This window comes from Cebus imitator, unplaced genomic scaffold (assembly GCF_001604975.1).
Source record: "Cebus imitator isolate Cc_AM_T3 unplaced genomic scaffold, Cebus_imitator-1.0 Scaffold8, whole genome shotgun sequence".
NCBI classification, from domain to species: Eukaryota; Metazoa; Chordata; class Mammalia; order Primates; family Cebidae; genus Cebus; species Cebus imitator.
In genome coordinates this window covers 6,458,519-6,484,784 of record NW_016107323.1, presented here as the reverse complement: position 1 = coordinate 6,484,784, position 26,266 = coordinate 6,458,519, and the positions used below count along the sequence as shown (strand labels likewise).

At 46.8% G+C, this 26,266-nt stretch overlaps 2 protein-coding genes across 11 annotated transcripts in view; one reads left to right on the top strand and one right to left on the bottom strand.

The window, feature by feature from the left end:
• Nucleotides 1-7,273, bottom strand: part of UBE3B (ubiquitin protein ligase E3B) — a 60,022-nt gene extending 52,749 nt beyond the window's left edge. The window contains exons 1-5 of one of the 8 annotated variants that reach the window (XM_037743194.1): nt 7,145-7,273; nt 6,826-6,950; nt 3,219-3,320; nt 1,240-1,424; nt 982-1,102 (exon numbers count right to left, since the gene is read on the bottom strand). In XM_037743194.1, coding sequence (XP_037599122.1) covers nt 982-1,102; nt 1,240-1,400 — 282 coding nt within the window. In that variant the 5' untranslated portion in view covers nt 1,401-1,424; nt 3,219-3,320; nt 6,826-6,950; nt 7,145-7,273. Of the gene's footprint in view, nt 1-981; nt 1,103-1,239; nt 1,425-3,215; nt 3,321-6,825; nt 7,000-7,144 lie in introns of those variants that run through there. The other 7 variants (XM_037743189.1, XM_017541536.2, XM_017541548.2 and 4 more) reach the window with 7 other exon arrangements.
• Nucleotides 7,274-7,493: 220 nt separating this feature from the next.
• The window catches only part of KCTD10 (potassium channel tetramerization domain containing 10), a 28,912-nt gene continuing 10,139 nt past the window's right edge, over nt 7,494-26,266 (top strand). For all 3 annotated transcript variants that reach the window (XM_017541628.2, XM_017541620.2, XM_017541612.2), the window contains exons 1-3: nt 7,494-7,650; nt 15,454-15,667; nt 23,742-23,911. In XM_017541628.2, coding sequence (XP_017397117.1) covers nt 7,648-7,650; nt 15,454-15,667; nt 23,742-23,911 — 387 coding nt within the window. In that variant the 5' untranslated portion in view covers nt 7,494-7,647. The remainder of the gene's footprint in view (nt 7,651-15,453; nt 15,668-23,741; nt 23,912-26,266) is intronic.

Sequence of the window (26,266 nt, the reverse complement as noted above, 5' to 3'; positions counted from 1 at the left end):
AAGCTTAGCAATAGCAAATGCCTAACAGCTGGTAAATGGAGACATGCCTCAATGGCATTTTAGTACTATAATAGATAACTAGCTGCTCTCCTGGAATTATATTTTCCAGGCTGATCATTCTAATCCCTAAGGTGCAAATTGGCACCTTTTGTATGACTTGCAGGATATTTTAAAAATTTCAAATTAATTGCCAAGATTTATAAATTAGAACACTGATGGTGGCTTATGCCTATAATCCCAGCACTTTGGGAGGCCAAGGCGGGAGGATCAACTGAGGTCGGGAGTTCAAGACCGTCTTGGCCAACATGGAGAAACTCCATCTCTACTAAAAATACAAAAATTAGCCGTGCGTGGTGGCACACGCCTGTAATTCCAGCTACTTAGGAGGCTGAGGTGAAAGGATCATTTGAGCCTTGGGAGGTCACAACTACAGTGAGCTATGATAGTGCTACTGCACTCCAGGGGTGACAGTGAGACCCTGTCTCAGAAAATAAATAAATAAATAAAGGACATTCAGCATGAAGATCCAGATCTTTGGCATCTCTTAAAAAAAAAAAAAATCAGAGCCTGAGTCCACCACTGAGGTGCGTAGCTGCTCCCCGTGGATGGCGCAGGTCACAGACCCTTGCTCTTCCCTTTGATGTCCTCACCACTGCTGCCTGTCAGTTACCATTTAATATGATTTGTATTTCATATTGTTTTATCTCATATATGGTTTTTTTTTTTTACTTATTTAATTAAACTTTCTGGCTCTTGCATGCATCCAAGTTCGACTTGTGCTTACAATGGTCAAGGTGAAAAGATTCCCAAAAGCACTGGGCATAATCACTCCAAAACAGGTCACAAGAAAACAAAAGGAACAGGATGTGGGGGCAACAATAACTACCTCATAAAGCTGCTATAAGAACAGACTGAGTTAATATTAATAATTACAAAAGATCTGACATATGGAAGTATTGTGCATGTTTGCTATTGTTTTACCTCATTATCCTCTTTGATTCTGAATAAGAACAGTAGTTTCCTTGCAATCTTAAAAATGCAAAGTGCACTTCTTTTAGTAGACCCAGGGTCATCTGCTTTAAAAAAGTCATCAATCTCTCTCCTAGAAAGGAAAAAGACATTTTAAATTAGCAGCTTGTAGCACCCGGAAGGCTTTTCAAGCACTCTAGGAGAAAACTCATGTATCTGCTATTAATTGGGAGCAAGAGAAGCATGTGCTAGGGAGATCCTGGCCTTCACCTGATCTCTCTCTGCAGTTGACTCCGACAGAGGAAACTCCGGACGTGGGCCTGGATCACGACAGCTGCTCGCTCCCGCTCCTTCTGCACGAGCCTTTCTTCTCGTGCCTGACGAGCTCTATCGATGAACCATGCTCTCGAGGTCTGAGACAGGGTGAACATGTTTGCAAACTTGCACAAACCCTGCAAGGAAAACGGGCAAGTAGGTGTTGTAGATTGTTGCGTGAAAAACACACATAGAAAGGGGCCCAAGAGCAGAGAGTGGGCAGGGACCTGGGCAGCAGAGATTCTCAGGACCTGTCTACACCCTCCCAAGTGCTAACAACTCTCGGGGACAAGCCCTAACCTCCTACAGGCTCTTTCATGCAACTCACCAAAACCAGGGATGCTATATCCTGTATTAAATAATCACTTCTTCTTAAGGGAAAGAGTACAGCACCTGGCACAGGATGAGGGCAGGCCAAGCTTTATGAATGAACAAAGAATGAATCAATCCCACCCATAAAGCTCTAATTCAAGCCAGGTTTCCTGTAGGTCAAAGATTCCCAGACATTTGAATTTTCTGGAGTAGTCCATGGTATTTGGGAAACCAACACTGAGGGGTCAGCTTTTATTTTTCCAAGTAAGGACTCGAGGGAAAACTCAAACGTGATTATTTACTGTCATCATTATTGTACTCATCCACTCGCTAAACAAATATTTACCAGTGCCTACTTTGTGACAGCACACAAAAAAGAGAGGGCCATTTTAACATTAACAAAGCAAAAGGTACACACTTCAGAATGCAAGACAGTACACTACATTGGATATATTTGGTTTTATGTATAATTTATTCCATTGTCCTTACAGTTACCATCCTGCCAAGGACCAATAAAGACTTGACTGCAGAAATGCTCCTGTCCACTGACAGGCGCTTTTCTAAACAGAAGCGCTAACTTATACACTAAGTTTTTATCTAAATCACCAGCAACTGTTTTTCCCTAAAGGGACAGCTTTTGCTAGCAGCCTAAAGCACACAGCACTGACCCACGGAGGCTCCCATACTGAGATGATTTCTTTAGATGCTTGATGACTTTGCTATTCTATACAAATGTACAATCAGCCCAGTCATAAACACTGAAATGAATTATTCAGAAATCCACACTTCCAGAAAACAATCTCTACTCCAGGCTACTTCACTCAAAGTAGCACCCATGTGAATACATCATCCAGAGTAAAAAGCTGGATGGATAGAACTAGAGGCCATTTATCCTAAGTGAAATAACTGAAAGAGAAAGCCAAATACTGCATGATCGCACTTCTAAGTGGGAGCTAAACGATGGGTCCTCATGGACACACAGAGTGCAATAAGGGACAAGGAGGATCCAAAAGGTGGGAGACAGGATGGGGGTAACAGCTGAAAAATTACCTATTGGTACAATGTTCACCACTCAGGTGATGGATGCACTAAAAGCGCAGACTCCACCACTAAACGATACATGCATACAAGAAACCTGTACTCCCTAAATCTAAAATATAAATTTAAAAATTATTAAAATAAACTTTGAATACAAGAATATTATCTCCTAGAGGTGTTAAATGAATGGCATGTTACTGAAAAGCATTTAATAAGTGTGCTCTATTACTAGTATTAATAAGGACAATACAATAATACACTTTTATAACCAAAGAAAAAGTTGGTGTTAGCCTCCTGCCACATGAACATAACAAGGGACCTCTGGGACCCCTTGTCAACAGTGATTTGCATCTGTCAAACATCATCAGTAATCCTTGAAACAAACTAACAAGAGCCCACCTGACCACAGGAGGTAAGGTATTAGGTTGGTGCAAAAGTAATTGTAGTTTTCAACTTAAAAAAAAAAAACACTAAGAAGCAATTACTTTTGCACCAATCTATAAAAGGCTTGGAGAGAAAAGGTAGCCATCTTCTGAATTATTTACTCTTCCTGCCCCAATAGTAAAGTCTGGAGATCTCACCCAAGGACGTTCCTGTGTTGCAGAAATGCCAGGTAATCATTAGTGATCTTGCACAGGACTCGTGGCTGAGAACAGCTTCTCACTTCAGAGAAGCTTGTCTTTTTTCTGGCAGAAGCAAAAGAAAAAAAATCCAGACTTAGGGTTAAATTTTACAGGTGTGGCATAAATCATATATTTTCCTCATTGAGTGAGTACAAGTAATAACCACAGTGCCAATGGTTTTTAAAAAACACCACGGGGTCCACACCACGGGGTCCTCTTTATTTAACATCTCATCTAAATGTTATACTGTATCTCTTCAATCCTCACAGTTTAAAGGGAATGTGCTGCAAATAATCCCAAAGTTGTTGTTGAATTAAAGTTGTGATGGGAAGCAAAAATAACTTAGAGGCATGGAATGTTAAAGAGCTACTGAAAATCATGTTTGACATTTTCTTTGTTCTTTGAGACAGAGTCTCGTTCTGCTGCTGATGCTGGAGTGCGGCGGTGTGATTTCAGCTCACTACAACCTCCGTTCCCGGGTTCAAAAGTGATTCTCCTGCCTCAGCCCCCTAAGCAGTTGGGATTACAGGTGCATGCCACCACACCCAGCTAGTTTTATATTTTTAGAAGAGACAGGGTTTCACCATGTTGCTCAGGTTGGTCTTGAACTCCTGACCTTCAGTGATCTGCCTTCCTCAGTCTGTAACCCCTCAGCTGGGATTATAGGTGTGAGCCATCATACCCGGCCATGTTTGACATTTTTAATGATATAGAAAAATGTCTATGCCTTAGAAGTGAATAAAGGGCTGTCTGTGAATTTTTTAAAAGCCCAATTATCTAAAGAAAAATGCACATGCACACAGAAATAAAACTGGTATGAACTATACCAACATGTTACCGGTGGTTGTTCTGAGGTAATGAAATTGTGGGAAATTTTCCTTAATTAGTCTGTATTTTCTAAATTTTCCATGGAATGCACATGGTGATGCAGCGCTGCACAGTGAGGGGAACAGGGGCTTTGGGAGTCACAAGGAGTTGAAGCCAGTCCCTCGCTCTGCCACGTACTATAAGGAGAATGCCTAAGTGTTGTTTTTTTTTTTTTTTTAAGGCAGGGTCTTGCTCTGTCGTCCAAGCTGGGGTGCAGTGGTACAATCATAGTTTACTAGTTTACTGCAGCTTCTATCTCCCAGGCTCAAGTGATTCTCCCACCTCAGCTTCTCAAGTAGCTGGGACCACAGGTGCACATCACCACATTCGGCTAGTTTATACATTTTTTGGAGCAGTAGGGTCTTGCTATGTTGCCCAGGACTCCTGGGCTCAAAAAATCCCCCTGCTTTGGACTCTCCAAATGTTGGAATTATAGGTATAAGCCACGGTGCTTGGCCCTGAGTCTTTCCATCTGCATCTATTAATTGGCTTAGAGGTTGATAATGAGGACTAAATGTGATGATGTGTATCAAGTACCTATCGAGGTGCTTGAGTGCACAGTGTAGGGTGTATAGTCATAAGTCTAACTGGTCTATTATTTTTATAGACATGGGGATTTATTTTTTTTTAAATCCTTCAGCAGAGGGTCCCATTTGCACAATCACTAAAGTTCTCTGGGTAGGAAATAATGCAGCCTTACATTTCTCACCCATTCACTTTTTTTTCTATGTTAAATGCACTAAGATTCACCAGTCCTGTCTCTTGGGCTATGAACTCCTGGCCCTGTTTTTTAGACTGAGTAACAGATTCAAGCTCCTCAGAGCTGCAAAAGAGCAGGGCCCAAGTCATGAGTACAATGATATGTTCCCTCCACACCATGCAGACAGTGCCTAGATGGCAGAGGGTACCTGGAATTAGAAAGGGCAGGGGGAGCCTGTTCCTAATAGAAAAACAAAGTTGCATGCAAACTGTGCCTAAGTACCTATAAGACTATCTTAAAACTTTCACTGCTCCCAGGGGGCCTCCCAGGATAAGAAATTTTTCTTATCTTCTTCCTTGAGATTATCACCTCTTCAATGTTATTGGTTGATTTCTGTTTATAACGTATAATAGCCTACACTTTATAGATTTTCTTATCCTTTTCTATATACCTTCTCCACCTCCACAGTGGATACTACAGTTCATCAATCAAATAAAACACACAATCAAGTGTTTATTAAGTACTTATTTTGCTAAATGCCATGGAGAATCAAAGGCTGTGCACAGCAGAAAAAGTCTTGCATCAGAGAAAGTGGGCCTTGGTTCTTTTTAGTACTCATTCTATCTGACATTTGACCAAGTTACTTATCCTCTCTAGGCCTCAGTTTCCTTATGTGTAAATCGTGGGTAATAATAGTGTCCATGTCCTAGGGTTGCTAAAAGGATTCAATGTAACATTTACCCTTCTTGTACCTCAGTTTAGTCATCACAACATTGTGATTAGGATTAAATGAGAAAAGAATAATAATGGACATCCGAAAGCATACAGCATGTAAGTGAACTTTACTGTATTGTCTTTAAGAAGCTTGCAATCTATTTAGGAAAAGAAGAATCACATAGGTAGAAAAATTAGAAAATAAGAGGTTGGTGGTAACCAAGATCATTTAAAAAAGTAAATGAGTACCCATTATGTGTCAAGTCCTTTGTAAGTGATTTCATCTAATAACGACAAGAGTCCTATGAGAGGATCATTCATGATCTCTTCCAGTCCAGTTTAGACCCTTAGTATGTGGCAGAGTCAAGATAATTAAGAGACAGGATTCAGACTCTTGTCCTCACTCTATACTCCCAAAGCTGAAGCACCATAAATACCAACTGCTACTGAGCCAAGACGATTTTCCCTGTACAGTAGGAGAAGCTGGGCCACCAGGTTAATGACCACCACCATTTGTTCAGGGCAGACCGTCTATCAGACACTGTACAGACATTTAACCAACTTGTCTCTTCAACAGCTCTATCAGGTCTCGATAATATTTCTTTCCTTTTTTTTTTTTTTTTTTTTTTTTTTTTTGACTCGGAGTCTCACTTTGTTGCCCAGGCTGGAGTGCAGTGGTGCGATCTCAGCTCACTGCAACCTCCACCTCCCGGTTTCAAGTGATTCGCCTGCTTCAGCCTCTCAAGTAGCTGGGATTAAAGGCACCCTCCACCATGCCTGTCTAATTTTTGTATTTTTAGTAGAGACGGGGTTTCACCGTGTTGGCCAGGGTGGTCTTGAACTTCTGACCTAAGGCCTCAGCCTCCCAAATTGCTAGAATTACAAGGCGTGAACCACCGCGCCCAGCTTCAAGGATCTAATTTTTATTTAAAGAATAGGAAACAGGACTTAAAGAGACTATTCATACTAACAGCTATTATTTATTGAAAGCTACCGCCTATCTAGGTGGATGCTTTTGAATCTGAATCCATGTATATCCAAAGCAATTATTTATTAGTAAGTAAAACAAGATTCAGGGCTCCCCCATTCACAGAACAGCAAAACAAAGAGAAGCTGAGAATGCAACGTTGCCTGTTGGGGCTAAGCTGGAGTCAAATTACGACCAAGTTTTTCTTTATTCAGAGCTAGGTGTCAGGCACGGTACTGAAACGTATTTCACATCCTTTGTGAAACCTGATAATTACCCCATTTTACTCAGAAGGAAACTGAGGCTCAGAGGGAACTCACCCAAGTCACAGAGAGAGCGAATAGTATTCGAACTCCAGTTTAGATGACTCCTGGGGCCCGGCGTCTCTCCTCGGCATCAACAAGCACAGGAACAAATCAGCCAGCATTAGTCCGTTTATAAAGGCCTATCGTCCCAAAAGTGAAAAGAGGTGGAAAGGGCCGCGGAGAGAGCCCCTGGAGCACACAAGCCAGATCCCAGCACTTGCCCCTCCGACCTGGCCAGGCAGGGGCTTGGCCCTAGAGCCACCTCCCTCAAAGTCCCCAGCCCCACCACCCAGAGAAGTAACGACCTGTTCTCACTAGCTACCCGCAGGCCGACCTTTATTCGCTGGAGGTCCCCGCACTCGGGGCCGGGGCCGCAGCTGCCACTGTCTCAGCCCAAAACACTCGAGTTCTTCCAGACCCGGGGCAGCAGCCGAGGCACAACCGCCATCTTGCCCCAGGGTGTTCGCTTTCAGAACTCCGCCAGGAAGCAAGCATCCAGTTCCGGAAAATGACAGTTCCGCAGAGCTTCTTCGCCCGGGAAGGAAAACTTCCCCACGCCTTGTCATCCCCTCTGGCAGATGAAATAGCGGAGGTGGGATAAATGCCCGACCCAGCCGAGAGAAGCTGGAACCCATTCCGGCCGCGGAGGTTGGAAAGAAAGCTGCCCCCTAGGCGCACAACGGATGGTTTAAAACGGTGCGCTCTGCGGGGCGGAAGTGGGGTGCGGACGGCGGAAGTTACTGCTCCGGCCCCGCCTCCGCCTCCGGCTGGCGTGAACTGGGTGTTTCCTGCCTCTCTCAGTCCGGGTTTGGAGACTCCGGCGTTCTCCGACTTTTCATGGTAGGGAGGGCGGTGCCCACCAACTGGGGGCTGCAGGCGGCCGAGGGAGCTGGGCAGCGGCAGAGTATAAGAAGGGACCGAGGGGAGGGGATGCGATGAGGGGCAGTAGCGATAGTGGAGAGGCATTTGGGGGATTGGATGGGGGAAAGGCTGGGTGTGGGGGAAGGGCTTTGGGTGTAGAATTAGGGGTGAGGGTATTCCTGGCAGTTAGGAATCTGGGAAGCGCATTTGGGCTTGGGGAGTAGAATATGTGTGCGTGAGGAAGGGGTGTCTCCGAGTGAGCCCTGAGTGCTGGTGGCAGATGGGGTTTGGTAACTGTGAGGAGAACAAAGAGGTATCATTGAAAACGGACATTTGGGGTGGAAAATGAGGATTTGGAGGATTACGTAGGGGAATGGGCAGGTTATGAGGTGAGGTAGAATTTATTGGGGCGCAGCGTTTGGGGTTTTGGAAGTTGTGGGTGGAGTCGCTGAATTTCCAGGAAGTGGGGAAGGGGCTTCCAGCTGCGTCTGAATACACGGGCCAGTGGGGGAAGAAATCTAGGGAGCCCAGCAGGCGGTTGTGCGTTCAGTGCTTGGAATTCTGGGGAGAGATGCCAGGCGCCTGAGGTCAGGATACCTGCGCCAGGGAGTCCAGCGCCTCAGCTGGCGCCTGGGTACTTATCTGTAACTTCCACTGAGGCCAGAGGTGACCACGCAGAAGCAGCGCAGGATGTCTGAAGATCTGTCTCTCCGCTGTGGGGTTTGTCTGCTTGGGATCCTCAAGGGTTTGTTCCCTGAATAGTTCATTGTCCCTGGGTAGAGATGACTAAAGATTGGCCCATATCTTCTTTCTACTTGTTTGCTTGTTTGTCACGTCCCTGGAAAGTGCAGTCTTTAGGGAAAATCAGTCCCAATGACGCTGCTGAAGGAAAATCAGTTATCCTGTATCTGACTTTGACTAGTCTGCTCCATTTTGTGCAAAATAAGGACCAGCTGAGGGGAAGAAGGCAGCAAAAACCAGTAGTTCTCAAACTGTGGTCCCACCAGCAGCAACACCTGGGAACTTGTTCAAAATGGCTGAATTTTCAGGCCCTATCACAGACTACTGAATCAGACATTCTTCGGGTGGAGCCCATCTGTCTGTTCTAACAAGCCCTGCAAGGGATTAGAGTAATGATATCTTATTCGGACTGTGTCATGAAAGGGGCATAAGAGTTGGGAGTCAGAGGGCTCTTATAGGTGTGATTCCTAGTTTTCTCCCCTAAAAAGTGGGGTGATGATAAAACACCTTTCTTACTGAACCATTGAGAGAAATAGGCCAAGAGTTTATATATTAAACACAGGATGAGAATGTCATTTGGTGGAACAGTTGCAGTTGGTGGTAGCTGTCTTATAAGCAAATTTTGGGTGTAAAATAATGTTGCAATTATGTGACTGATGCGACTTAGTTGAAACGGAACAGCAGACTTTTCTGAGTTAGAGAAATGCCCTGAGTTTGGGAAGGTTTTATTACTGGCATCAATTCAGTGTTTCTTAAACTTCTTTGCTGTAGTCCCCTGAGGTGATGCTTTGCCTCACATCTCTGGCACTTCTTAGACAAAGCTGGTTAAACACCTTAGCTTAGGTGGCAGTAAGCCCTTGTCCCACGTCAGAATCCCCCAAAGAGTTTTTTAAGCACTAGTGACTCATCAGCCACGCCTCCGAATCTCTGAGTAATTGATACTGATTAATTGATCTGAGGTGTAGCCTAGACAAGCCTGTGTGTGTGTGTGTGTGTGTGTGTGTGTGTGTGTGAGAGAGAGAGAGAGAGAGAGAGAGAGAGAGAGAGAGAGAGAGTGAGTGACAGGATCTTGCTCTGTTGCCCAGGCTGGAGAATGCACTGGTGTGATCTTGGCTCACTAAAGCCTCAACCAATCTTCTGGGACTACAGCTGTGTGCCACCACGCCCGGTTAATTTTTTTTGATTTTTTTTTTTTTCTTTTTTTTTGAGATGAGGTCTTAAGTTGCTCAGGCTAGTCTCAAAGTCCTGGGCTCAAGCAATCCTCCTGCCTCAGCCTCCCAAAGTGCTGGGATTATAGGTGTGAGCCACCGTGCCTGGCCTGGCATTAGGGTTTTTAGGCACACCCAGGTGATTCTAGTAGCCAGGGTTGGGAAACAGTGGCCCTAAAGTTTGAGAGATCCAAAGGAAACTACATAAGGACTAGGTGCCAAATACTTTAACATTCATTCTTTGAGGGTTTTGAAGATTATGGCTTGAACACTCTATTTTACAAGTTAGAAAACTGAGACTTGGGTTAAATTGCTTAAATTTCACGAAGGAAGTGGTGGAACTGATTGCAATCCAGGTTTGCCAAGACTATTCAATTTTCCTTAACACACGCATACAAGACTTCTAGAAAGAAGCATATAGAAAGGGGGGGTGGGGTCGGGCCAGGTGTGGTGACTCACACCTATAATCCCAGCACTTTGGGAGGCTGGATCATGAGGTCAGGAGTTCAAGACCCGCCTGGCCAAGATGGTGAAACCCCGTCTCTACTAAAAATACAAAAAATTAGCCAGATGTGGTGGCATGCACCTGTAATCCCAGTTACTGGGGAGGCTGAAGTGGAGAATTGCTTAAACTCGGGAGGTGGAGGTTGCAGTGAGCCAAGATCATGCCAGTGCACTCCAGCCTGGATGACAGAGCGAGACTTCATCTCAAAAAAAAAATAAAAGAAAATGTGGGATCAGGGATTTGGTGCCTTTTTTCCTACCGTACTTGCCAGGGCCTCCTTTCCAGTCAATTATTTTCCCCTTCAGCTGCTTTTCATATTTTCATGCATGCATACAGTTGCTTCCTTCTGTGGCTCTGAAGCTGTGAAGTGGGGGCTTGCTTTTGTTTATGGTGTTTGGGTTTGTTTTTATGTGTCCGGTTGGCAAGTCACTGGGCCCAGACCACAGAGTTAATGGTAGCTTAAATAAGGGGTACAGTACTTTTTAGGACAGTGAGCTGGAATCTTAATGGGCTTTAACATCTCCTGGGGGAGTTTTTAAACGTTCTGCTGCCTAGTCCACATCCCAGACCAATTACATCGGAATTTTCATGGTAGGACCTAGGTGTCAGGAATTTTTAGCTCCCAGGTGATTTCGATTGTCACCAATTGGAGAGCCACTGTTTAGAATCAGCAACATTATATTCAGGGGAGATGGAAAGGAGAGAAGAGAGACTGACCCATCTAACTGGAGTAAACTTCTGATTGAATCGTATCTGTAGCCAGTATCACAAGTATTCATCGCCTCTTTGTTTCACATAACCAATTTTGCTGTCTCCTGCCTCACCTCCCCAATGTCATTAGTAATGAAATTAAATCTTTAAAACAAATCAAAAAGCAGCATCCTGGCTGGGTGTGGTGGCTCACGCCTGTAATCCCAACACTTTAGGAGGCCGAGGAGGGTGAATCACCTGAGGTTGGGAGTTCGAGACTTCGAGACTAGCCTGACCAACACAGAGAAACCCCTGTCTCTACTAAAAATACAAAATTAGCCAGGTATGGTGGCACATGCCCGTAATCCCATGCCCTAAGGCAGGAGAATTGCTTGAACCTGGGAGACAGAGGTTGCAATTAGCTGAGATCACACCATTGCACTTTAGCCTGGGCAAAAAGGCAGGATCCCAGTCGCAACAGCGGGGAGAGTCCTCCCTAGAAAGGTTTGCTATAAGGGTGTATGCTCCACTGCCTCGGTTCTCTGTAACTTGGGCCCAAGGACATGAACACTGCCAAAACTTTTCCCCCCGGGCCTCTCTGACTATCATGTTGACTGACCTTTGGAGGGAGTGGGCTCCAAAAAGATTCAGTGCTTTTGTTGCCTAATCTAAAGTCTCATTCCAGATCTGGATGGCTCCTGCCTTTATAACTCTTAGTCTGTCATTAGAGCTGGAAACAATCTCCAAAGAGGAGAAGATAAGTTTGAGACTTCAGGAGCATTCCCAAATCATCCTAACTTGAGTGTTTCCTGTCCGAGTGCTTACTCGGAGCCAGGGAGCCCTGTGACGGAGGTGGGACGGTTGGCCCTGGACACAGCTACTCAGTGGCAGGGCTGGGGCCTTTAAGCACAGGTCTGACTCCAAACCCTTAGCCACACTTTACCTCACAACTTTTTTCAGGACTTTTTGGACTCTTTAAAGAAGGGAGATGAGGCCGGTCTTTCTCAACTTATATGTCATAGCTCTAAATCTACTTGGTGTGATGGGCTCTGGGCCAGCCGCGACTTGCCCACGTCCTTCACTGGCCCCGTCACTGACTCACTTCCTGGCTTAGTGAGTGACTGACCCCGTTGGGGCTCTGGCATCCAAATCCACAAAGTAGAAATAACTGTAGCTGTCTTCCAGCATCGTTCGGATTTTTAAGGCATATGGTGATAGAAATTAAGTGGTGAAGGGACATCGAAGAGCTTTCTGGAGCCATGGAAATGTTCCAGGGCAGCTTGATTGGCATGGGGGCTACACAGGTGCAAGTATTGACCAAAATACATCAAACTGTACATCTAAAATATACTTTATTATGTGCAAATTATCTTTAAAAAGGTATTGGAAAGCCAAAACAAGGTACAGTCATGCACCACGTAATCACAGATTGGTGACAGACTGCATATGTAACAGTGCCTTAAGATGATAATGGAACGGAAACTTCCTATAGCCCAGTGGTATTGTAGCTGTGATTTCACAGTGTGTTCATGATAATGCTGGTGTAAACAGAACTACTTCACTGCCAGTCGCTGCCTGTTAGTGTGAGGTCTCTGGGGACTGATTTCAGTACATAATAGTAGATAATAGTAATAAACTTGATATATTACTGGTTAGCGTGTTTATTATTCATGGTTCTTTTAGAATATTTGCCTTCTAGTTGCTTTTTTTGAAAAAAAGTAAAAACTGTAAAACAGCCTCAGGTGCTTCTGGAGATGTTCCAAAAGAAGACATCGTTATGGAAGATGACAATTCCATGTGTGTTACTGTCCCTGAAGACCTTCTAATGGGACAGACTGTGGAAGACAGTGATACTGATCATCCTGACCCTGTGTAGACCAGGCTAATGTGTGTGGATGTTGTAGTTTTGAACAAAAAAGTTTCAAAAGTAAAAAAAAAAAAAATTAAAAATAGAAAAATGCTTATAGACTAAGGATATAAAGAAAAAGATTTTTGTACAGCTGTACAATGTGTTCTAAGCTGTGTTATTACAAAAGAGTCCAAAATTTTTTAAAAATTAAGTTTTTAATTTAAAATAAAAAGTTATGGTAAGCAAAGGTTAACTTATTATGGAAAGAGGAAACATTTAAATAACTGTAGTGTGGCCTCCCTGTGCAGCGTTTCCACAGTAGTGTGCAGTGATGCCCTAGGCCTTCACCTTCACTCACTGCTCGCTCACCCAGAGCAATTTCCAGCCCCACATGCTGCATTTATGGTAAGTGTCCTATGCAAGTATGCCATTCAGAAAAATCCCTCACATCATATTTTTACTGTACTTGTTTATGTTTAGATATACAAATGATGTATGACTTTACATGAAGTATACTTTATGTACTTTTTTGTCTGTTTCTTGGTAGATGCCTTACAAAATGCTAGAGCATTTCCCATAATAAACTTTTATTATATAAAATTAGATCTGAAAGGGGTGCTTAAAAAGTGTTTCCATTCTGAGGGAAATTTCCTTAACACACACCCTCACCCATGACTGTAAGCCTTTTCTCTCCCCCTTCAAGGTCTTCAGTTTTGGAAACTGTATTTTAATAAACGAATCCTGTCATCCCGTGGACAAAGGATTTTTCTGAGGGAGGTGGCTGTCATAACTGTTAGTGTGAGGTCTTTGGGGACTGATTTCAGAGGGCAGCTGGAAGGGAGAGGCAACCCCTTCCTCTGGGCCTCCTTTGTGTTTGGCATCGGGCAGAAGAGACCCCAGGTGAGCTAAGCCTGAGCTTTCGAAAACACACTTTGTCGTGACCTTTCTTGATGAAAAAGGAACTGTTTTTTGAGAAAACATTGCTTTCCAGGAGGCCATTCTTTATCTGTTTCACTCTGCAAGGCCCTGATATGGCAGGTGATATCCAGGACAGTCCTGGTGGCCATGGAGGTGGGGAGAGTTGGCCAGAAGAGTTGGTTAACCTTGAATTGAATATTGTCGGCCGCTGTCCCATTGCCTCTGCTGTCGTAGGCTGCCACCCTTTACTCCCCATCCCATTTACAAAAATAACACTTGTGTTTTATCAGGTATAATCATAGTATACATTCATTAGAGAAAATCTGGAAAAGCTAGAAAGGCATAAAGAGTTTAAAAGCAATTCCTTTTCAGTTTCAGGGAATAGCTCAAGAAAGTTGTGTGCTGTCAATGCACTGCAGCCAAAAACCACAAGGAGCATACCTGTAGTCAAACAAAGTTGGGTTTATTTCCTGGTTGCTTTGAGGGAGACCTGGGGACGTCTCAGAGAAGGGCTTTGGGCTTGTGTTGGGTGATTCGAGAGAGTTCAGAGAAGTGGGGCTTTGCCAAGGCAGGCAGATCACCTGAGGTCAGGAGGTTGAGACCAGCCTAGCCAGCATGGCGATGCGGCCAGGAAGCTGGGCTAATTCTGTGATTGGGTCTCAGTGATTCCTGTCCTGAAAGCAGGAAGAAAGGAAGGAGGCTAAACCTCTAATTGGTAAAGCAGCAGCTGCAACTCATATTAGCCAGGATGGGGGATATTTGGTCATTTTTGCATTTTGGATAATGTTTATGTTTTTGTCTGTCTTCAGACATGATGACTGAATAGTCCTGTTTTTGTCTCATTGCAAGGTCGCAGAGTGGCCTTGTCTGATGGTGATGTGCTGTGAAAAATGGGTGATGTGCAATGGGAATGGTAAGGCCAGCTGTGGGGGCCTGGCCAGGCAGGCTCCTGGCTGTCGGGGCTGCCTCTCTGTCTCTGTGCCATGCCCCAGATTCAGCAATGATTCTGCCCACCCTTACATATCTCTAGCTCTACAATTTTACCTGTTTGTTTCAGACATATTTTCTGAGCACATATATACCAGATACCAGTCTCAGTTTCCAGACCTGCCCAAATCAGCCACTGTTATCCATTTCTTTGAGATGTACCAGAGAGTCGGCCATGGTGTCAGGGACATTGTAGTGGGATCTTGCTCTTTTGGGCAGCACGAGTCTAGGAGGTCTAATTTTGTAAAAAGTTGATTCCAAAAGTTTCTGTGTCTGTTGTTTAGTCCTCAGAAACACCGTCTTCCCACAGGAAGTGATAGGAGTGCGAGCTGGAATCCCATTCAACTTCATAAAAGCTTATTTCATCTGTGATGCAGCTGAAAGATGACACTTTTAGCTAGCTATTCAGTGGTACATGGCAATAAGGAAACGTAAAGGGACCTGGGCAGTGCATTAGGCTGTTTTAGGGTGCAGCCAGGGTGTTCATTTGTATAGGTGCTAGGCAGAAGGGAAGTGCTTATAACACAAGGGTAGTGGCAAACTTGTGCCTGCCTGCAGGATCGGCAGGTGAGGTCAGCGTATGAGGCTATCTTGGTGGGGTTTGGGACACACTAGGGGATGCATGGCCCTCTCTAGGGGGTCATTCAATACCCCAGCTCCCACCAGTTGTTGCCCTGCTAGCCCATTTGACCTCTGATTCTAAGAGAGGCCAAATGTCCAGATTTTTCTGTGAGTGTTCCTTAGTTGTCCACATTGGAAGCAAACTTTTCAATGCTGTGTATGCATGGCTTAAGCAAAACACATCTGGAGGCCAGGTAGAGTCCACAGGCTGAAAGTAGTCAACCAGGCCTGATGTCCTGACCCTGTGTCCTCTCCATTGGCAGGAAGAGATGTCAGGAGAAAGTGTGGTGAGCTCAGCGGTGCCAGCAGCTGCCACCCGCACCACCTCCTTCAAGGGCACAAGCCCCAGCTCCAAATACGTGAAGCTGAACGTAGGTGGAGCCCTCTACTATACCACCATGCAGACGCTGACCAAGCAGGACACCATGCTGAAGGCCATGTTCAGTGGGCGCATGGAAGTGCTCACTGATAGTGAAGGTAAGCTCACCCGCCACGCTTCTCATTTAGTATCTGGTGATCCTAACCAAGTGGCTGAACCTTTTGGTCTCATTTTCTTCCTCTGGTGAAATGGGCACGACAGTACCTCCTCATGGGGTCATTGGCACATAGTATTCATCCATATGTGATCAGTGCATATATATATACACACACATACATACACATACATTTTTCTTTCTCTCGTGGAAAGTCATGTTAGTAAAAGGCAAAGAATTGTTTAGAGGAGTCTTGTCATAACTACTTTCTACTCACCTGGAATGATCAAAGAGCCCCCAGCATCGGAGCTCCATCCCTATCTGGCTGGGTTTACGGGCAGGTCACCTGAGGTTTAAAAATAGCTCTGTCCTTCATTCCTTGGCTTGAGATTGCTTAAGACCAGGCTAGGGCACAGCCTGGCTTGACCCTGCCTTCCTGCTTCCGAGACTGGCCTTCTGTGCTGCCGCCCCACCTTTCTGGGGACATTGACTTGGGAGGTTGGATGAGTGTTCACATAAGCGGGTGGGACTGAGGGACCTAAGCATAGTGTCCCGCAGTTCATTCTCTGATCCTAAGAGGGCCAAAGCTTGGTCTGCCCACTGGTGAGGGTGTTTTTCTCTGTATCCCAGGGAAGGCCAGGTTGTGGGGCTGGAGGTTCCGCTTCCTGTCAACTCTGGTTTCCGGTCAGGCAGCAGTGAACTGAGGTTGGAGCCCCATGGCTTCCATCTCATACTTAGCTTTTGATGACTGGGAGGATCCCCTTAGCTGTGCCACACCCCACATTGCCCGAGAGTGTGTGGAAATCAAGACAATAGCACCCCAGCTGCCGGAGGAACCAGACGTTATCTGAGAACCAGGATTGTTGTGGTTTTTCTTGTACCCCACCCAGTCTCTGGAGGGGCTCAGGAAACGACACTGAGTTGCTTTGAAAGTTGAGTGGAAGCCTCTTCTCCTCCGAAGGCTCGCCTTGGTGGCCTGATGCTGTATCAAAAAAGAAACAGACTCCTCTGTCCCCCTGTCCCCGACTGGACAGAGCATGCGAGTCATACCAGCAGGACTACTCACCTTCTAAATGCCTACTACACGATGTTTTTTGCCTAGTGCTGCCTGGAAAACACTTCTCAGGGGACACAGTGTCATTTTGACACTGCAAACTGGCCTGTTTTATGTAATTGGAGCTCAGCCCTTGCTTCATATCATTATAAAAACTCATAGTATGGCATTTTTCCTCCCTCCCTTCCTTCCTTCCTTCCTTCCTTCCTTCCTTCCTGTCACCCAGACTGAACTTCAGTGGTGCCATCAGAGCTCTGCAGCCTCCACCTCCTGGGCTTGAGCAATCCTCCCACCTTAGTCTCCTGTGTAGCTAGGACTACAGGCATGCACTACCAAACGCAGCTATTTTTTAGAATTTTGTGGAGATGGGGCCTCACTATGTTGCCCAGGCTGGTCTCCAACTCCTGGGCTCATGCCATCCTCCCACCTCAGCCTCCCAAAGTGCTGGGATTATAGGTGTGAGCCACCAGATGCAGCTAACAGGCATTGTTTCATTTAATCCTCACCAGAATGCTTTGAGGGGTGAATACTATTGTTACCATTCAATACTCCTCATTCATTAAAGTGAGGAGTCCCCATCTCAGGGATGAAATGCTTTTTCAAAAGCTGCTGGGACTAGAAAAGATGAAGCTGCTAAACCCAGGACTTGCCAGCTCTTACTGTCTGCTGTCCACGGCTAGATGTGGGCCTGGCCCCAGGCCAGATTGTTCGACTGTGACATCCTTACGGTTTAACTGCTGGCTTTGTGCCGAAGCGCTCTGGTGGGGGCCCTTGTGAAGGCCTGGGCCGGTAGGCTGGGCATCTGGCCTTCCAGCCATTGTCTGTACCTGGCAGAGCGATCCTATTGGTCCTTGGAGAGAGAACTGCACAGCCTGACCGATGACCTACGTGTTGCCTCAAATGCACCCTTGGGTCTACAAATTGGGATAGACTCCCTGCATCTTGCAGCTCCACCCTGGTCTATGGGCAGGAAGCCTGTCAGCTGCAATGAAGTTTGCTACAAATAGGCAGAAATGCCAAGTGCAGCTCAGCCAGGCAGTGAATCCAGCAGTACAGCTTGCTGGATAAAGGATAGGGGCTTTGAAGATCCTGAACAGTGGAGGCTTTATGTTGCTGAAGAAAGTGATTGCTTCAGGAGGGGGACCTGGCATCCAGCAGCGGGGAATAGTCTCCTTTTTGCTCAGGCTCTGCTACCTGTTTGAGTTTTGTACTGTGTGCAAGTAATCCCTGAACCAAGAACTTGGGTGTTGATGTTAGCCAGGCCTGGGTTCGAGTCCTGGCTGTGCTGCAGGGTCACGGTCACAGCCGACATTTATGGAGTTCTGTCTACCTGTTGTGCTAATTTTGGCCCATTTGCCATTTACTGATATTGTAACATGGGACAAGTGACTTTTTCTCTGAACCTCTTTCCTCCTTCCCCAGTGGGGAATGATAACACTTGGCAGAGTTGGGGATTGAGTGAGGACATTGGAAAGCACTTGCCACAGGGCCTGAGATGTTGGGAGAACTCAGTAAATGGGAAGTGTTAATGATGGCTTCCTTCTGAGTGTAAATGTTGAGGGGATGAGTGCTGCTGTGGAGCTGCAGAGAAGCAGGGCTTAGCAGCATGTGGGGAGAGGCCGCCCGCTTGGCCTTCGGGGATGAGCGCCCCACAGTTCCACACTACCCCCATGTTGTGGCTTTTCTGAGAAGGCGAGGATGCTGCGGCAGTCAGCAGGCCTTTCCCAGACTCTTTCCAGAAAGGTTCAGTTCCCACAGTGCTTGAATTTTCACCTGACTCCTGGTCAACATCACCTTTGGTCCCCGGATTGAGGTAGCACCTTTCACAGTGGATTCTGTTCAACATTTACCTGTAGTGGTCTGTTTCATCCCTGTTGCTTGGTACAGTATAATACTTCCCCCTGTTGTATGTTTTCTAACGTCTTGCTCATGTGTTTTGGAATTAGGGAGTATGTACACTAGATTGAAGAGTCATTCATTTTATGATCACACACTCCCCTAGAACACTGAGAAGTCCAGTCTGATCCCTGGGAAAACTGCAGCTCCTGAGGGTTTCCCTGAGATCTCCAGCCCTTCTACCTTACATGACAAGGCTCTTTTGTAAAATTCTGAAGTACCTGAGAGCTTTTAAATTGTAAATAATATAACAAACTCAGCTGTGCCACCGTGCTCAGCCCAGGCATAAGGTGTGACCTGTACCTGTGGGGCCCCTTGGACCTTCTCTGTTTGCTTCTCTCCCTTCCAAAGGTAAGCATTCGGGGTCACTAGGTGGATCTCAAGCTTGGCTACAGAGTGAGTCACCGGAGGAGGTCAGTACTGGTGCCTGGGTCCTAGCCAGGGTGTGGCCCGGCAGCAGGATTTTGAAGAGCTCTCCCGGTGATTCTAGCGCGCAGCCAGCGTTGAGAACCACAGGTGTCGATCTTTCCAGGTATTGCTTTTACTGCAGCTGTGCATGTCCCTAAACAAGGCGCTGCTGGTGTGTTTTTAAACGTGATGTAAATGGTGCTGCACAGTTTGTATCTGTTTTGCTTTGGGATCAATCTACGTAGCATGATGCTTGTGAGATCAATCCACAACTAAAGAGCTCTCATTAGGAACTTTCCCGGTGGTGGAGTGGCCATTCTAGAAGCATACAACCACTGCCGGAACCGTAGTCTGTTGATCACGTAGAGGGTTTGCGGCATTCATCGTTAGGAATGCCAGGGTCCTGGAACACTTTCCCCGTGCGTGGGAGTTTCTCTGTGCGATGCTGCCCAACCTTTGCCACATCCTGGCGCGTGTAGACAATCATATTTTCGCTTTGGGAAATGAGGGGGCTCCAGACTACCTAGATCCCCCCCAGCCATCTCAGGGGCTTTATGATCTTACCCACTGTTGGGAGCTCGGCCCTAGAGTTTATTCCCAGGAGGGGAATTGGGGGCAGCATCTTCTGCTTCATTAGAGTCCCTTCTAGAGTGGTTATGGCAACTTCTACTCCCCGCGGAAGTCTGGATTTTTGCCAGCCCTTGATACTGTCCAACCTTTTAATTATTTAATCACAAATCTGGTGAGTATGATACGGTACCTTGTTTTATTCAGTATTTCCTCATTTCTGGTATGTTGAGCATGTTTTTATGTTTATTGGTCTTTTGGGTTTAATCTTTTAACTGCTTGATTGCATCTTTTCTTATTACTTTGTGTAAGCTCATATTCTGGATCCTATTTCTTTGGGGTCCACTGCTGCAAATAGCTTCTCTCAGTCTGACTTGTCTAAGGGTTTTTAATGGGGCTTTTTGATACCTCAAAGTTTAAATTGCTTTTTACACTTAGGTCCTTGATCCACATCAGTGATGCCCAACCATCGGGTAATGTTTTGGGGCCTTTAGCAATGTCCAGAGACATTTTTGGTTGTCCCATCTTGGGGGTGGGGTACTCCTGGCATCGAATAAGTAGAGGCCAGAGATGCTGCTAAATACCTACAGTGTACAGGGCAGCCTCCCAAACTAAGAATTATCTGGTCCAAAATATCAAAGTGCGCAGGTTGGAGACCCTGCCCTAGGGATTCTGATTCAGGAATGAGGCCAGGTTCTAGAATCTGAATTTTTCACAAATAACCTTGGGTGGCATTTATGATCAGGGATGTTTGGGAATCACAAAAATATAGAGAAGAAATACCTTAGTATGGCAAGGAGAGGTCAGTGAAGGTTCCCTGGAGGCGGTGGGAGAGGGGAAAGAAGAGGTCAGACATTCAGGGAGAGAGGAGGCACTTGGTGTGCTCATGGAGCAGGGAGGAGGGGAGCTTAGTGGCTCAATCCCCCTGACGCCCAGAGCAGCAGTCTCCCTTGGTTCCCTGAAAGCAACACTGACTCCATCCTGGGGGCTGCAACTTGTTGCCTCTGGATGCTGCTGCTCTGCTTCCAGCAATAATGATGAGACATGAGATTGTCAAAGACCCATAGCTGCTTTTAAGGGCTGTTGGTAGAAGCAGCATTGTGCCATGTGCCTTCAGTACATTCTCTCATCATATTTTTATGTCAACCCTGTGAGATCGTTTGTGGAAGAGAAAACTGTTAGAGGTTAAATGAAGCACCAGTGTCATCCAGCAAGAAGGTATGAGAGCTGGGTTTCCAGCACCTAACTGCTGTGTTGTGCTGTGCTGTACTGAGGACGTCCTGGAGCCCAAGTCCAGCACCGCCCAGTGTAGTCCCGGTCAGTTCTGCTCTCCAGCCTTGCCTAATGGGTCGTGGGATCCCAGGCTGCCCTGACTTGGACAGCCTTCCTAAATAGCTCTTGAGCCCCATGGCAGCAGGCAGGAGACCCCCCACATGCAAGGAGCTGCGTGACTTCCATTTGCCTTTCTATGTGCTAGGCATTTGAGCTGACTTTCAAAGGGATCACTTCCTGCTTTGAAAGCAACCACAGTATCTTAGAGTCAAAACGCTAATTGAAACCTCCTGGAGTGTGTGCCTGGCTCCTTTGCCCTTATTTGTCCAAAGTATGATTCCTTTGCCACAAGCATTTCCTGACGGCATTCTTGAGCCGGAGCCCAGTGTCACGGTCTGCCTGTTCATTTATGGGAACTCTGGACTGTCACTTGGATAATTGATTTCAGGGCCCTGGGCCTTCCTAAGCAGCTGAGTTCTGCAGGCATCAAAGGCAGAACGTGGACGTTTCTTTCCCTGCACAGCTGAGTTGAATTCTGTTTATCTTATTTATCTTTTTCAGTTCAGGCGGAAGGAGTTTTCCTGTGAGTTCCTTACTTTTTCTTTGTGGTCTAGTCCTGCTGCCTCTGCTTGCGAATGGCACTGAACCTCTCTGAGCCTCTGTTTTTATCTGTGGAAAATGCAAGGAATGAGCCCCTCTCAAAAAAGAACTGGTGGAAAAATGATAGTCTTTCCATGCCTTGTCAGCCTCTGAGAAAAAAGTACTGAGTGCAGATAGCACAGAGGCCTCAAGCCTGCAGGCCCAGCTCAGCTGCAGGTGTGTTTTGTTTGCTTGTGGTGGGTTGATGACAGTTTTGTTTTGTTTTAATTAGTTTGCCATCCTTTAAAAATCAGGGGATTCACAGAAAAATCTGGATTTCTGGTAGTGCATGGAACATCAGAGCTCACAGCTCTTGGGCCCACATTCCTGCCTGGACTCTCTTGGCTGGAGTGGGCAGAGCCTGCCCCTCTTGGGGGCAGGGCAAATGCTGTCCTGTCAGCCCTGGCCTCAGCCCCACCCAGCTGTACTTCTTTATGCTGCTTGCGGGCCCCATAGGCGTCTGGGTTGTATAAGATATTGATCCATATTTTGTTGTCTCAGATATAGAAAGGAGTGGGGTAGGATCACATCTGGAGGTCACTGTCAGAGTGATGTGATTTACCAGGCCTGGGAAGGCCTCTTTCTTCCCTGAAACCAGAACTTGACTCAGGACTACACATTTGTATTGCATTTTCCCCCATTGGGATATTCTTCCCACCTGCTCAGGAAATCATAATGGTGTGGAAGTAGGAAGAGGAAGGCGCTGGAGGGCAGAGACCATTCCTTTAACAAAAGGCCCAGGAACTTTAGGCTGACCATTTTCATCAGGGAAACATGGAAACGGCCTTGTTACCAAACTTTCCTGGCAATTGATGCAAAGAACACCAAACAGTGCCCTAAAACCATGAGAGGGCACTTGGCAGGGACTGCATTTGCCAGGTAAGGGGTAGGGGAAAGTGGGCAGACTTAGGACTCTGGAGTGTGAAAGAGCTGCATTTGCTGCTCTTGACTTTTGCTGGCCTCTGCCGCGGACCCAAGGCCCAGGATAAGTAGGACTTGGAGCAGGGCACAGTATTGTTAGGAGTGGAAATGTTGACCCTTCTCCCAAAGTGGGGAGGAAAGTGGGGGCATAAAGCAACTGATTCCTGTTGAAGCCTATCTGCGGCCCTGCACATTGGCATTTTCCACCTGTAATGTGGGGCAGGAGCCTTGGTGACGCCCCTTGCCTGAGGTCGCCCTGCTTGTCAGGAAGGCCTCAACTTCACCCTCTCATCTGTCTGGCTTCTTTTTAGAGCTTCACATTTGCTGTTGGGAGATGCTTGGTCTTTGCTACATTTCCTGCCTTCCTTTCTGGTACCTCCTCCTTCCAGGCTCTAGTCCTGTCTTCTCCTCCAAGTACCATTCCCAGAGACCCTGCATGTAGGTCAAGGAGCTCTGAAACCTCTCAGGAACTCTGGTGGAGGAATGTCGGCTCAGTGACAAGATTTGAAAGGACATTGAGCAGCAGAGTAGGGAGTCATCCTGGCCTCAGCCCCAAGAGTGTTTCACGGTGCCTGGATTTGGTCAGCAGTTGGGACCCTTTTCCATATCTTTTTAAAAATTTTTTATTTTTTTAGCTGGGGTATCACAGCAACCTTTTCCATATCTAATAAAAGCCAGTTCTGTCTCCCTGTGTTGACCGAGCTGCTTGAGGGTGGAGTCTGCTGGTCATACACTAGCCACTAAGTGCTTGCTGCAGGAAGCTGTGGGATGGGACTTCCTGTGTTGGTGCTGGTTAAAGTCTGGGGCTCAGCCTTGGGAGCCAGAGGTCACAGTCTGCGAGGGTGAGACTGTGTGCTTCCTTAGAAATGGCTCTGTTACATGACATCTGAAGGAAGCTTTGTAGAAAGAGGAAGTCGATTTTTTTTACCCAAAAGGCTTTCTCCTATCCTTGGGATGTGGTCATTTGGACCTGTTTTACCCAGGTGTAGTACATGAGGCCCTTCTTGGATGTCCTTCTCTAAGGGGCATTTAAGGGTACTTCAGAAGTGTACTAATGGCCCTCAGGAGTCGAGATGTCCAACAGAGCCTATGACCAAGGTCACCGGGGGTTGTGATTGTGTCCGGCCAGCAAGGCCTGGAGGCTGTGGGGGTTCCCAGTCAGCCCTTAGTGGGCAGGTAGGCAGGTGGGGCTGCCATTCTCCAGGCAGTCCCGCTCTCCCCTGGGGGTTAGAGGGAGCCAAGAGACACCCCAGCTCTGCTCAGTGCCTCCTACGAGAGGAGGGCCCATGTAACCAGCCCCTGCCTCCTCCTCCCCCTGCAGGCTGGATCCTCATTGACCGCTGTGGGAAGCACTTTGGTACGATACTCAACTACCTTCGAGATGGGGCGGTGCCTTTACCCGAGAGCCGCCGGGAGATCGAGGAGCTGCTAGCAGAAGCCAAGTACTACCTGGTCCAAGGCCTGGTGGAAGAGTGCCAGGCAGCCCTACAAGTAGGCATCACCCTTTCTGCCCATACAGGTGGAGAGGCCCCAAGCCTACCTGCCTTCCTCATTTTCCCTCTCTACAAAGTGGGTACAGTTTCTGTCTGAGATGTTGTGCGTCAATGAGTTTGCCCTGGAGTGTCTCCCCTTCATTCAGAGTGACCCGAGAGGCCTCCCTGGAACACGCGGGCCTCCTAACTACTCTCTCACCCCTTGAAGTCCCCATGGTGTTGCATCTTCTCATGTGTACATCTCAACCCTTCAGCAGCAAGCCCCGGGGGTAAAACTTGGTCAGTGCTCTGGACCAATCTGAGGGCTTACTCTAGTCCCACAAGTCATTGTTGGGAGCTCAGCATAATCTCTACAGACAGACACCCCTCACTGCTTAGCTGGACTGAGCAGGACCATGGAGGTCAGGTCTGGTGACATAAAATCCCACAAAACCAAAATGCTTCTAGGCATAGCCAACACCCTTTTATTTCAAACAAAGTTACAACCTGGCAGAGCATCAGAAGTGTCTCTTTGGGTGTGGTAGGAATCTGGTCTGTGTGCATGAGGCCCTTGCTGTGTCTGGCCCTGCACCGGACCAGTCCCCACAATGCTGCAACCACCTCTGCTCTGAGAGTCTGAACTCACTGTAGCTCGAACTGAATGTTGCAGCATTTACTTTTTGATCAGTATTACATTGTTAAAAGTGATGCACATGCAACCTTTAAGAAGTCAAATAGTGCTGCAAGGTTAACATCAAAAACACCACCATACTCCTCCTACTCCTTCAGGCCTGCAGTGACCTCTGAATTCGTTCAGCAGTTTTTTGTGTTCACATTTATGTTTCTGCATAATTAACCTGTGTTGCTTTTTATTGAATTCTCAGTTTTTGAGATTAGCTACTGGCATGACTATAGGAAAGTAGAATTTAGCTCACACACTGCCCCCACCTCCATCCCCACCAAGCTCAGGCATACATATTCCTTCTCTGGTCCCCCAGCACAGTTCCTCACAGTTTTGGTTAAATTCAGAGTTTACATCATGACGTGTAACAATGGCTGACAGTTAAGCCACAGAGTGTACAATGATTATTTTCTTTCTTCAGTAACTTTTAAGTGTGCCAGAGTTTTGTTTGCTTGGTTTTCTAAGTGTATGTTCTGACTTCAGCCCCACATTCTCAGCAGTCACATACTGGTGTGTGCAGACACATCAGGGGTGCTGTTTCATTTTTGTCTTGGAGACATCCCCCTGGGTTCCCTTTCTGTTAGTCTGAGGGTAGACCTGCAGGACTGACCTCCTAATTCTTTCCTCTTAGGGTCTCTGGCTTCATCCTTTTTTTCTGCTTTCTCAGGAATTTTATTTTTCACTTTTATTTCTGCTCTCTTCTTTCTAACTTCCAAGAGCCTTTTCTTGCTCTCCGAATGCTCTGCTTTCTGCAGCGTGCTGCTCTTGTTTTGTAGGAGGCCATATCTGCTCTCATCTGTCTAATGACACTATCTGTTTTCTTTCTTCTGCCTTTATAATGTGACTCCTCCTCTTTTCCTCTCTTTGTTTTCGTTTTGCTCTCATGTTTAAGAGGCTTTTCCCATGTAATCTGATGATGCTTGGCTGTCTGTTGAAAGAATAAGACTCTGAAAGCTGTGTGTGCAGGGGTGGTCCTTGTCCACTGGGCTGCATTGTGGGTGATAAGGCAGACTTTTTCAGCAGGACCCCTGACTATCAGAATCTGCAAGCCATTTTGGGGGGCAGATGGTCTCCCTGAAGAGAAATCCTCTACTCTCCTCTTGCCTGATGGGTCTCGACCTGGCCGGCTGCTTTTAGGGGCCTAGAAGGGGAAGGAGCTGGGGCTACTCATCATTTAGTGTGAAGATGTTCACTTATCCTCCCCGCCCCCCCCCCCCCCCCCCCCGGAATCGCAGCTCAGCCCTCCAGCCCTCTCCTCTCCTGTGCTAACCACTGCAGAAAGGTGGACCTTTCTTCTGCCTGGGTGGGGACGAAGATGGATTGGGGGATCTTCCCAGTGCTTCTGCCACTGGCGAGCAAGCCCCTGCTCTTGCCCTGTGCTCACCAGCCTTCTGAGCTGTTCCCTGGAAGATCAGGCTGCTTTCCTGTCTGCTGACGTGTGTTTCAGCTTTCCTCCGTCCTTGGTTAACACTCACCTTTGATCTTTCTACCATCAAATTTTTGATCCATCCATCCTCTCTTCCCTCCCTCTCCTCCCTCTCCTCGCCCCCTTCCCTCCCTCTCTTCCCTCTCCTCCCTCCCTCTCCTCCCTCTCCTCGCCCCCTTCCCTCCCTCTCTTCCCTCTCCTCCCTCCCTCTCCTCCCTCTCCTCCCTCTCCTCCCTCTCCTCCCACTCTTCCCACTCTTCCCTCTC